Source organism: Raphanus sativus, chromosome 3 (genome assembly GCF_000801105.2).
Source record: "Raphanus sativus cultivar WK10039 chromosome 3, ASM80110v3, whole genome shotgun sequence".
Classification (NCBI taxonomy): domain Eukaryota; kingdom Viridiplantae; phylum Streptophyta; class Magnoliopsida; order Brassicales; family Brassicaceae; genus Raphanus; species Raphanus sativus.
This window is the reverse complement of record NC_079513.1, coordinates 24,384,905-24,395,972: the sequence shown is the minus strand read 5'-3', so window position 1 is coordinate 24,395,972 and position 11,068 is coordinate 24,384,905. Positions and strand designations below refer to the sequence as shown.

Genomic DNA, 11,068 nt, shown 5'->3' with positions numbered 1-11,068 from the left:
TCTCTCGTGGCCAACGCGGATCGAACCCAGGGCGGGCACTCCAGCCGGAGTTCCTTTACCACTAGGCCAACACGCGTTGGTTCGGTTACATATATGGAAATTCATATGAGACGTTTGATGAATTTAGTTAGAACGACTGCAGATTATGAGTAAATTATATGACCGAGATTAATAATTTATACTGTATAAAACAAATAAGAATCGAATGGTTGTCTATGTGAAACTTGTTCAACAATTCAGGAAGTTGCTTGGTGTCTACGGATCTTTCAAAATCACCAAAAAGAAGGAAAAATGAAGAAAGAAACAATAATAATTTTTAATCTTTTATTTATCTACAAAGGTCCCCTATTTCCTCTATATAAGCCACTTTTCCACTCTTTCAATACTTTTATTTCTCTGCCTTTAACTGCCCAAAAGATTCTCCAGCTAGCTTTCTCAACATCATTTTCTTTCTTCATCTCCTTCTTGTGTCTATCTCTCTCTAAATCATCCCATCTCTTTTCTCTTGATCTCTTGTTCTTGAATCTTTAAACTAAAAGAGAAACAAACACACATATAGATTGTTACACTGTTATATAGTCATGGCGGTTGCAGTAGAAGAAGGCGTGGTGTTGAATCATGGAGGGGAAGAGCTTGTGGATTTACCACCTGGATTCAGGTTTCATCCAACAGATGAAGAGATCATATCGTCCTACCTCAAAGAGAAGGTTTTAGACAGCCGATTCACGGCTGTGGCCATGGGAGAAGCCGATCTTAACAAGTGTGAACCCTGGGATTTACCAAGTAAGTTTTATTCAGAAAAAATTCAATAACGAAAACTCAAAATTCAATTGTTCTTTGACCATTTCATGAGTGTTCACACATAAAACATAAAAAGGCTAGCTTCTTGATTAAGATTGCCAATTCTGGAATCATATTTTCAACACTTGTTTTCATCCAATTTTTCAAACTTCAAAACTAAACAGATTTTAGTCTTTTTGACCGTTTTTAAACACAAATGAAAGGCTTATTGATTAAGATCATGCTTCTTAGATTCTTGTTTTTTTTTTTTTTTTTATTGGTGTATATAGAGATGGCAAAGATGGGGGAGAAAGAATTTTACTTCTTCTGTCAAAGGGACAGGAAGTACCCGACCGGTATGAGGACGAACCGGGCAACCGAGTCCGGTTATTGGAAAGCGACCGGGAAGGATAAGGAGATCTTCAAAGGCAAAGGTTGTCTCGTTGGGATGAAGAAAACACTTGTGTTTTATAGAGGACGAGCTCCACGAGGTGAAAAGACGAATTGGGTCATGCATGAATATCGTCTTGAAGGCATATATTCTTATCACAATCTCCCCAAAACCGCAAGGGTAAGTTTATATAAATCTAATCCATATATTCTCATTTTTAGTTTTAGTTTTCTTAAACCAAAAGTATGTTAAATTTGGTTGAAATTTTGTCATTTTCAATAAGTTTGATTGAGTCTCATATATCCAATCCAAGATTGAGTTCCAAGCGTCAGAAAATAAAAGATTAATTGAATCCAAACTCATAACCAAACCTAATCTCTTTGTTGGTTTGTGATCTTGATTACACAGGACGAGTGGGTCGTGTGTAGGGTTTTTCACAAGAACAATCCTTCCACTACAACTCAACAAATGACGAGAATACCCACTGGAGATCTCACAAGAACGGATTCTCTAGAGAACATTGATCATTTCCTAGACTTCTCATCTCTACCTCCTCTCATAGATCCGAGTTTCACGGGTCAACCCAACTTCAAACCTATCAACCCTCCCACCTACGACACCCCGTCACCAATCCAACTACATCAGTTCAATTCTAGCTACCAACCAATCTTTAACCACCAGAGTTTTGGTTCTGCTTCTGGTTCTGGCTCTACATACTACAACAACAGGGAGATGATCAAGATGGAGCAGTCTCTTGTTAGTGTATCTCAAGAAACATGCCTAAGCTCAGATGTGAACGCGACCGCGACCACGACCACGGAGGTATCTTCTGGTCCGGTAATGAAGCAAGAGATGAGTATGATGGGAATGGTGAACGGTAGCAAGTCTTATGAAGATCTATGTGACTTGAGGGGGATCTTATGGGACTACTGAATAATTTTACCTAGCTTTGGGATAATTATGGTTATTTTATTATTTAATTGTGGTGAAAGAGTATATTTGTTGGTAGTTATTACATATACATATAGGATTTACTAGGGGATTTATCCTAATTATGTTTGCTTCATTGATCTTATTTAGTTGATTGGTTAATTAGGGGTTGTGATTATTTGGGATTTTTAGTGCATAGGTAATATATATTTCTTGTACACTGTATAATACATATACTTTCATATATATAGTTTCTTATAGAGTTTTGGTTACCAAAGATTTTCGATCAAAAAAGGTTACCAAAGATTAACGATCTCTCGTCTAGAGTTGTTAGTTCAATTCGATATACTCAGATTAGTTCAAACTCAAGTAGATAACGTTCCCATTCAAATACAAAAAAATGATCATAAATCAACAACTTTGTGAATGCATGCAAGATAACACATTTAAATCTTTAATGCTAATAGATGTTGATAAATGGTTTTCAGTTTACCATTTGCATCACTTATGATCACTTAACAATCAACATAATGATATTTTATATTCTTGTTTGAGAATTAAGAAATTAGAAATGCATATTGATGGAGTCTGAATAAATCTCACAGAGAGGAAAGAAACACAGCTCATGAAGCATGTGAATGTTCCCCGAATCTGGGCAGCATATTAGCCATGTCATATGCACAATAAATTAGATTATTATGGCACTATCTATTAATATATCATTCATTTACTATATTAAAAACATTTCAACTAAGAACAGTGATTAATGATATGGGTTTCTTGTGTAAATACAATTCCAGATCCCTAAGTCTTGTGTCTTAAGGAACTTGGTTAATACAACCACATTACGTTTTCCTACCAAATATTTTAATAACTGGACGCTTTTCGTACGTTTCATATCATTTTTTCACTTGATTAATGATATGGGTTTCACTTGTGATAACATCTGTTAGTATCGTATATACACATCTTTCGTTCTTTCTTCAATACATTTAAATAATATCTTAAGGAATTTTTTTTCTTGGGTCCCGAAGCACAAAGCTTGTCTTTACATAGAATAATATATGGCTGCAGATCTGTGTTTAAGATTTGGCAGCAGATCTGTTTTTTGGTTAAATGTAATGTACTATATAATATTCTTTGAATTGAATCCTTGAGTTGCTAAAAAAAAAGAATTGAATTCTTGATATTTCAATATATAAAACGACAAAGATAATACATTTTTCATAATGGCACCAAAGAAACAACCTGTTGTATATACATAATGGCATAATGCCATGCTAATACATCCTATTTATAGTTCCTTGATTTTAAGTTTGATATTTTTCAATGCACTAATTACCATAATGTTCTAAAAGGTTGGTTTGAAACGTTCATATGTATGTAGATAATTATCTAGGCGACTAAAATAATTAAGAACTCGATTAACCGTACACAAATAAATGATGCCTCTAGTTCAATGTACTACTATGATTGTTTGGAAATAAGCGTGTGAGTCTTTTCCACCTCAACTCAAATTCAGGACATGAATCTCATTAATTATTTTGTTGAATTTTGGACTTAATCATAAAAAATGATGTAAGTATAAACCTAATTATAATTGTTTACAACTAAACTCTATACTATAGAGACTTCTGCCAGAACATAGAATCATTTCTCGTTTTTAGTATTAATAGATTCTTCTTTTTTCTCCACTGTTAAAAGTCTTCTTCATGTTGACAAAATATATAGATTTAAGTTTTCTTTCTTCATTTTCGGAAGAGGTTAAATATTTCTTCTTTTCAATTACTAGTAGATTACTTGGTTTATATATCATATGCTATTCTTTATGAATGAACTTATCATACGAGGAATCGATTTAAAAATAAACGAAATAGTAATTTTGGGAAAAAGAAAAGATGCATGAACGCGAACATTATCTGAGTGCGCATAATTACGGGACTTTCCATTTAAAGCTAAGCTTTTAGATCGATACCTGTAGCAAAAGCTAACCGTTTCTCTTTTCCCTCTTTTTTTGGTTTCTAGATGATATATATGATCTTTATCATCACCTAGTCTCTCCCGTCTCTTTCTTTTTCCTTTTTCTTTCAGTTTATAATGTTATCTACATCAAACCATTTAACTATAAGTACAATAAATTTGTCTTCAGGAAGGTATATACATTGAATGAGAATCTTTTCTTGTCATGATGAACACTGAACTTGATCGATGATTGAAGTTTAATATTTTGTGTCAGTTCTATTTTCTGTCGTCACCTAAATTCAAGACAATAGAAAAAAGCAAGTGTGAATTTCTACCAATATAAATCACATAATAATAATACAACCTAGTACTCTATCAAAAATATAATTAAAAAAACGTAGTATGTTGGAAAAGGAGATTTGACGGTCACAAACTCACATGCACTAGCCAATGGCTTTCCACCACAAAAACAGCTTTGTCTACATTTACGTGACACAAACCTCGTACCATTCCAAAAAATGTTTTTGCCTAACCGGTTTAAATCGGTCACACTGATGATGTAACTGATTTACTAATCTGTCAGTTTTTTCTTAACAGCTGACTATACATTTTCATATATTTGTTAGGTTCTCCTGTAAAAAGCAATCACTACAGACGAGAAACATTTCATCTTGTCGCTTTTTGTTTTCACCTTTGTAGTGGGTGGTTGGGATCAGCAGTTTAGACAGCAACTAAACAGCTATGCCATGTGCTTATGGCCCAAGGGTTTGACAGAATGAGACATAACACAAATATTTGGCAGATGTGAGTCCATCCATGGGCCTTAGCAGATGGATCCGCTAAAATCCGTAAAAAAAATAAACTCACGATTAGACTTACTCGAGCCTCAAATGTTTACGAGTGTTTTAACTGAAACACTGTTTTAGTTTTGGCTACATCGTAGCTTGCTTGAATGTGTTTCACTTTAATAATCAAGAATTTCATTGTTTCACTTTAATAATCAAGAATTTCATTTACGGATTCACCAAACTATGTATATTCAACAATTTCATTAATTTATTAAGATTTGATTACAATCATGAACCACCAAGACATGTTGCTAGATGTGGAAAGATGTGGAAAACAGAGATTTGAACCAGCTTCAATGACACAACAGAGATGCGGAGGTTTGCAAGAAGCTCCTATCTGGCTGGTGTGTCCTCAAGTTGAGTGTTTAGACACAAGTGACTCCTAACTGCTAACCCCATCTTGCCATGTTTGCTCAAATACCATTGGAGCAGCCGTTGACAGTGCCTGAGACGATGCAACTGGCACCAAGATCTCTCGAAAAAGTTGCACAGCTATGGAATCAGAACCGATTAGTAGAAATTGCAACCAAATAATACAGGATAAGGAGAAGAAGCAAGAAATGAGAAAAGCTCAGGGTGCTGTTTAAAAGATAACCTTCTCATCTTCTACACGGAATCCAACATGACCCAATTTTTAGGTTCTTCTTCTATGAACCTTACACGGATCTATCGTAAGTTTAACAATATGTATATTAAATATAAAAATTTAGAAAGCCAATTATAACAACAAGACTGAATCTTCACATAAGCATTACGCGCAATGTTAAAACAATAAAGCTTTGAAAACAAAAAATTATTTTCAATCTCAATTTAAAAACAAAAGAACCTAGAACAAAAATCAAAACCTAAGTTTTCGAAAAACAGATAATTTGGGCGGGGGGGGGGGAGAGGGTGTTAAAGCTCGCAAAAGCCATCATAGCGCCGAGCTCAGGCAGCAAGCAGTCTTCATCGCTGAAAACAAAGGGAGAATAAGGACACCTTTCCGTCACCGGAGCCGCCGACAATACACTCCAAAGGAAGTATACGGGGTTGCTCACACGGTGAGGATCGGAACAGATCGGAACCCTAAACCCCTTTTTCTCAGCTCAGATAAGATCAAGTAGTTTTGAAGCTTGGTGTTGGCGGCTTACTCTATTATTTATACTGCCTTTGGTCAAATCAAAACCCTAATTCCAACTCCTAAGACTGATGCTGAAATTCCGAGATTACCCTCGTGTATATAACAAAACTGAGCAAGAACTACTATAATATTGTTAAAAACCCCATAACTTCTGAAATAACACAAACTAGATTTTGACCCGCGCTTTTGAAGCGCGGGATATTTTACGATGAAAAATTTCACTAATAATTTAACAAATATTTTGGTAGTTTTTAAAGAGTGCGTATTTAAAATATTTGCATTTAAATCAGTATTTTTAAATTCAACCCGATTGTGATTATACCGGTTAATCCGGAGATCTAGTTCAATTTATATTTCTAAAATATTCATATTAAAAATCACTAAAACCCGAAACTAACCGATTGAACTGATGGATGACCGATATATAATCTAATTGGATTTAAATTGTAATAGTTTCATAATTTGTAATCTTATAATCGAAATTTTAAAGTTCACTATTTTGAAATTTATGAAATTATGACATTTCTACAAAAATTAAATTAAGATTAATTATTGTATTATTTGGAATATTGATAGTAGTATAAAAATATATTGTTTGGAAACATTGATAGTAGTATAAAGAAATAAGTATATTGTTTGGAAACGTTGATAGTAGTATAAAGAAATAACTATATTGTTTGGGAACATGGATAGTAGTATAAAGAAAGGAACATTAGTGATTTAATGTATGTTTAACTATAAAGTATAAAGGTGTATTTAATTTAAAAACTTATAAAATAAATGTTAGGTCCAACAGAATGTTTCTGTTTTAATAAGATAGATGACAACTTGGCAAGATTAAAGGGGGTTATTGGTAAAAGAATTCTAGAGAAGTTATTAAATTTTAAGATTTCATTGTTATTGGTTTAGAGTTTAGGGTTTAGAATCCATTGTTATTGCGGTAGTGACTTTTAAATTCCACTCAAAATCTTTTGTTATTGGAAAAGTTTAGTTTTCATTGATTTTGAGATTCTATTAAAATCTATGATTATTGGGATGTAAATTTTCTTTGTTTTAACTCATAAGACTCAACTTTGAGAATACAAACTATACCCATAAGATTTTTGAAATCAATGTAATAAAATACACTCACATACAAAATTGAACAATGAAATAATACAAATCACAACTTTAATATAATACAAATCACAACTTAAAAAAATAGAAAATAAATATTAAAAATAACAAAAGTAAAAAAATAGTTTTATTAAAACACATTTTAAATTAAAAAAGAATTGAAAAAAACAATTTGAAAAAAAATCGAAACTTTTTACATAAAAAGTTAAAATTTTAAAAATATATTTCAAAATTACAAAGAAAAAACATTTTATTTATTTTTTATTTTTGTATTATTTATATATTAACGGAATATAATAGCATTTTGTCTATTTAATGATTGAAATGATTCTTTTTCACTTTTTCCTACCTTCATTAGATTCTTACCTTAAAAGTTTAACAATCAATAGAATTCTATACACAAGTTATGAAAATCTATGTGTAAAATTTATTAAATCTAGTTAACTTGTAAAATCTTCTCAACTTTTAAAATCATCAAAGTCCACAAAAATTCATGTTCCAATAACCCCCCTAAGCTTTTTTTTTTTGTAAACTAAGATTAAGCTTTTTTTTTTTTTAGCACTAGAGAGTTGTATCTCCTAGACTATATTTGCGAAGTGATTTTGCCACATGTCCTCTCTATAATCAATTTCACAAAACAAATATGACATGGCTACTGGAATTGATGACATGGCTTCCGAAAAAATATGACATGGATAATTTCATTTAATGCTCATATATATATTTTGGAAAACTTTTTAGAATATGTCAATAACTCATATATTACATTTAATGTTGATTTATATTTTTAGTAAACTTTTCAGAATATGGTAATAACTCATAAATTATCACTAAAAATATATTCAAATATGACATTTTTTAATTTCGAAATATTATTTAATTAATGAACAAAATATATAATTAAGCTAAAACTAAAAATCGAAAATTAATCAATTTCACAAAACAAATATGACATGGCTACTGGAATTGATGATATGGCTTCCGAAAAAATATGACATGGATAATTTCATTTAATGCTCATATATATATTTTGGAAAACATTTTAGAATATGTCAATAACTCATATATTACATTTAATGTTGATTTATATTTTTAGTAAACTTTTCAGAATATGGTAATAACTCATAAATTATCTCTAAAAATATATTCAAATATGACATTTTTTTAATTTCGAAATATTATTTAATTAATGAACAAAATATATAATTAAGCTAAAACTAAAAAACGAAAATTAATTTATTTGATTAAAATATTTAGTAATTATGATTTAATATAATAAAACCCAAACATAAAAACAAATTTAAGGTTTATGAAATCAGATAACTCATTAAAACTGATATAATAAAAGTATTTTATAAATAAAAAGACAATTCATATACATATATCCTTAAGGAATTTTAATATATAATCAGATTATTTTCTAAAAAAATAAGATATTTTTTATATATTGTGTTGTTATCTTTAAATAATTGTTTCTTTTATAAAAAGTTAATATATACCATTATTTGTGAATTTATAATATAGTCAAAAACAAATTTATATTAACAATATTTTTTTTAAATAAGATAATTCTTATATATTGTGGTGTTATCTTAAAATATTTTTTAAATTATAAATGTTAAAAATTAAGATAAATAATTATGTTTAATTATTAACATTAGTAAATAATTTTAATGACTTAACTGATAAGTTATCATAATCTTGAAATATTTAGAGTATTCTAAAGACAATATCATAGCCAAACTTATACACTATAATTTAATAATGTGGAAGTATTACATATATGTTTATATTATGTTATATCGGATTTTATCTAAAATTTTAAAAATTCTGCATTTAAAAAACAATTATAAATTTTTAATCGTAATATCATTAGTTTCTTTTAGATATATACAATTTTATATGATTTTTAATAATTTTGTACAAGTTGAATTAATACATTTAACTAAAAGAAATAGATAAAAAAACTTATCTAAGATTCTAATTTTAAATATATAATATATATTCTTAAATATTTTTTAAAATAAAAAAAAAATTTTTATCTTTATTTTATGCCTAATTAAATAATATTTATAATAATTATTGGTAAAATAATAAAATATATAATATTGGTAAATTTCATTTTTAAATATAATTTAAATTTTAAAAATTTTATCACTGCACATGGTGCAGGAAAACACCTAGTAAAAATACTATAGAGGAATTTACACCAAGAATCTCACTCTTAAGAGAAAAGATTGACATACATTATTATGGAGAAAAAGATAATGGAACAAAAGAGAAAGCTGTGCTGAATGTTTTTTTACAGAGGAGATGCTGAAGAAGACTTGTGCAATTTGTTATTCTCCTCTGCCTGCGGTGGTGGCTGAGACGAATGGATTGTTGCTCGGTATGAAGATGAAGCGAGCTGTGCCAACGCCGGTAGAGTGCCACCTGCAAACATTTCCCTCCCAAAAAAATATGCACCATTCAAGATTTAGGAGCTTTATTATTGACATAATACCAGAGATAACATCAAAAGCTTTTTCTTCCCTGATTTATTATATATGTTCAAAAACTATCAAGAAGGAACTTTATGTTCCACGACAGTGAAAGAGTAGGAGAAGAAGATTTCAAACCTGCTAGTCCAGCACAGGCTGATGAAAGAACTATAACAGGTGGTGCCTGCATTGATAAGGAAATGAAATATCAATATATGGATATATTTTTCATTAGTATAGATTAGGATTATCACAATTTAGTGGTCATTCCCGTAGATGATTGCATGGAACCAGAGAAAAGGAACAAAGCATGGGTCCTTTTATCCACTTGCGTACAATTGGCATAACTGCGTCAAATTAAAAAAAAAGAAAAAGCATTTCAAACAAAGGCAAACAGACTCTTCTGAGCACCCTCTAAGTCTAAGTGAATATCACTAAAGTCTTTAACTAACACATACTAGATAACAAAATACTAATAACAGAATGCTGATTGAAACAGAACTGGGACAGAAACCAACACAATCGGCATCATAATACACTCAGACCCTCTCCTTGGAGCAAACTATTAAAATCTTAAATGACTATTGACTATAGTCCATCTCATTAGAAGCTTTCTAAAGAACAAACTTGAAGAGAGTAGCTCTTACATACCATGGTTAAATCCAATGAATGCACTTGCAGTACCCCCAACAGCTGATCCAATCTAAAGAATCATATAAAAAAAACAAAGCTTCAGAACTTAATTAACAGAGACAAAAAGGAAAGTTTGCGTTCTCAATGTCAGTAGACAGTAGACAAACTTTTTTTTATAGTTGCAGCAAAAGCTATAGTTAGTTAGACAAAAAGAGTCGAACTTGGCCAAACATAAATCAAAACTTACCATAGAAAAGCTGTCCCTGATGAAAGGAGTCACAGTCAGTTCACTCGTTTCCTGAAAATCAAATCAAACTCATTTATTTAACTTCTGCAATAGAGAGATCTGTGTATACAGATTGATGCTGGTTGCGGAAAAAAATACCAAACTTTTCGTAAGTGGGCCTGCGCAATGATGGCAGCTGATATCGATCTCATGGCCTGAATCCGCCATTTTTCATTAGTAGAAAGAAAAAAGCTGTTTTCGGGTTTATGCTCTGTTTTGCTTCTTCATCTGTTGTTGGACACAAAATAGTCCACCGATCGCCTGCAGATGAGACTACTTTAGCTCTGTATCAAAGCCCACTAATCTGTGAACACGTTAGATTAAACAAACCGAGCCGGTCCAACCGTGAACTGTGGCCACATTAAAAATAAGTGCGTACGAGTATAAAAGGCCCGGTTCGGTTCAGATCTAGTTAACCCGGTTTTATCCGAACTTATGCGTAAAAAGCGAGATCGTTTCATCAGGACAATGAAAAAAAAGACAGGACAATGTCATGTTTCGTCCCTAAACTTTTTGTAGACA

At 31.0% G+C, this 11,068-nt stretch overlaps 2 protein-coding genes and 1 long non-coding RNA gene across 4 annotated transcripts; 1 reads left to right on the top strand and 2 right to left on the bottom strand.

The window, feature by feature from the left end:
* The first annotated feature begins 382 nt into the window (after positions 1 to 382).
* Positions 383 to 2,411, top strand: LOC130509560 (NAC domain-containing protein 87). Its single transcript, XM_057005703.1, has 3 exons — positions 383 to 783; positions 1,071 to 1,351; positions 1,580 to 2,411. The coding sequence occupies exons 1-3, from the start codon at positions 582 to 584 to the stop codon at positions 2,102 to 2,104; spliced, it is 1,008 nt and encodes a 335-aa protein (XP_056861683.1). The 5' UTR covers positions 383 to 581; the 3' UTR covers positions 2,105 to 2,411.
* A 2,682-nt stretch (positions 2,412 to 5,093) lies between these two features.
* LOC130510178 (uncharacterized) lies at positions 5,094 to 6,482 on the bottom strand. The gene is made up of 2 exons (XR_008943857.1): positions 5,507 to 6,482; positions 5,094 to 5,403 (listed from the first exon to the last, which is right to left on the bottom strand). It is a non-coding gene; the product is annotated as an uncharacterized LOC130510178 (long non-coding RNA).
* A 2,773-nt stretch (positions 6,483 to 9,255) lies between these two features.
* On the bottom strand, positions 9,256 to 10,804 carry LOC108846269 (uncharacterized). Of its 2 annotated transcripts, none has more exons than XR_008943861.1 (6): positions 10,651 to 10,801; positions 10,508 to 10,558; positions 10,279 to 10,330; positions 9,882 to 9,974; positions 9,766 to 9,811; positions 9,256 to 9,580 (listed from the first exon to the last, which is right to left on the bottom strand). XR_008943861.1 is itself a non-coding variant. In XM_018619493.2 (6 exons), the coding sequence occupies exons 1-6, from the start codon at positions 10,712 to 10,714 to the stop codon at positions 9,450 to 9,452; spliced, it is 405 nt and encodes a 134-aa protein (XP_018474995.1). In that variant the 5' UTR covers positions 10,715 to 10,804; the 3' UTR covers positions 9,256 to 9,449. The 2 variants fall into 2 exon arrangements, 1 of the variants encoding a protein (XP_018474995.1); XM_018619493.2 differs by having other exon boundaries at positions 9,919 to 9,974; positions 10,646 to 10,804.
* Between the last annotated feature and the right edge of the window lie 264 nt (positions 10,805 to 11,068).

Coding starts and splice junctions, on each gene's coding strand:
- LOC130509560 (XM_057005703.1), top strand. CDS start 582: ATGGCGGTTGCAGTAGAAGAAGGCGTGGTGTTGAATCATGGAGGGGAA. Junction 784..1,070: donor TGAACCCTGGGATTTACCAA/GTAAGTTTTATT, acceptor TGGTGTATATAG/AGATGGCAAAGATGGGGGAG. Junction 1,352..1,579: donor ATCTCCCCAAAACCGCAAGG/GTAAGTTTATAT, acceptor TTGATTACACAG/GACGAGTGGGTCGTGTGTAG.
- LOC108846269 (XM_018619493.2), bottom strand. CDS start 10,714: ATGGCGGATTCAGGCCATGAGATCGATATCAGCTGCCATCATTGCGCA. Junction 10,559..10,645: donor GCCCACTTACGAAAAGTTTG/GTATTTTTTTCC, acceptor TTTGATTTTCAG/GAAACGAGTGAACTGACTGT. Junction 9,975..10,278: donor ATTCATTGGATTTAACCATG/GTATGTAAGAGC, acceptor AATTTGACGCAG/TTATGCCAATTGTACGCAAG.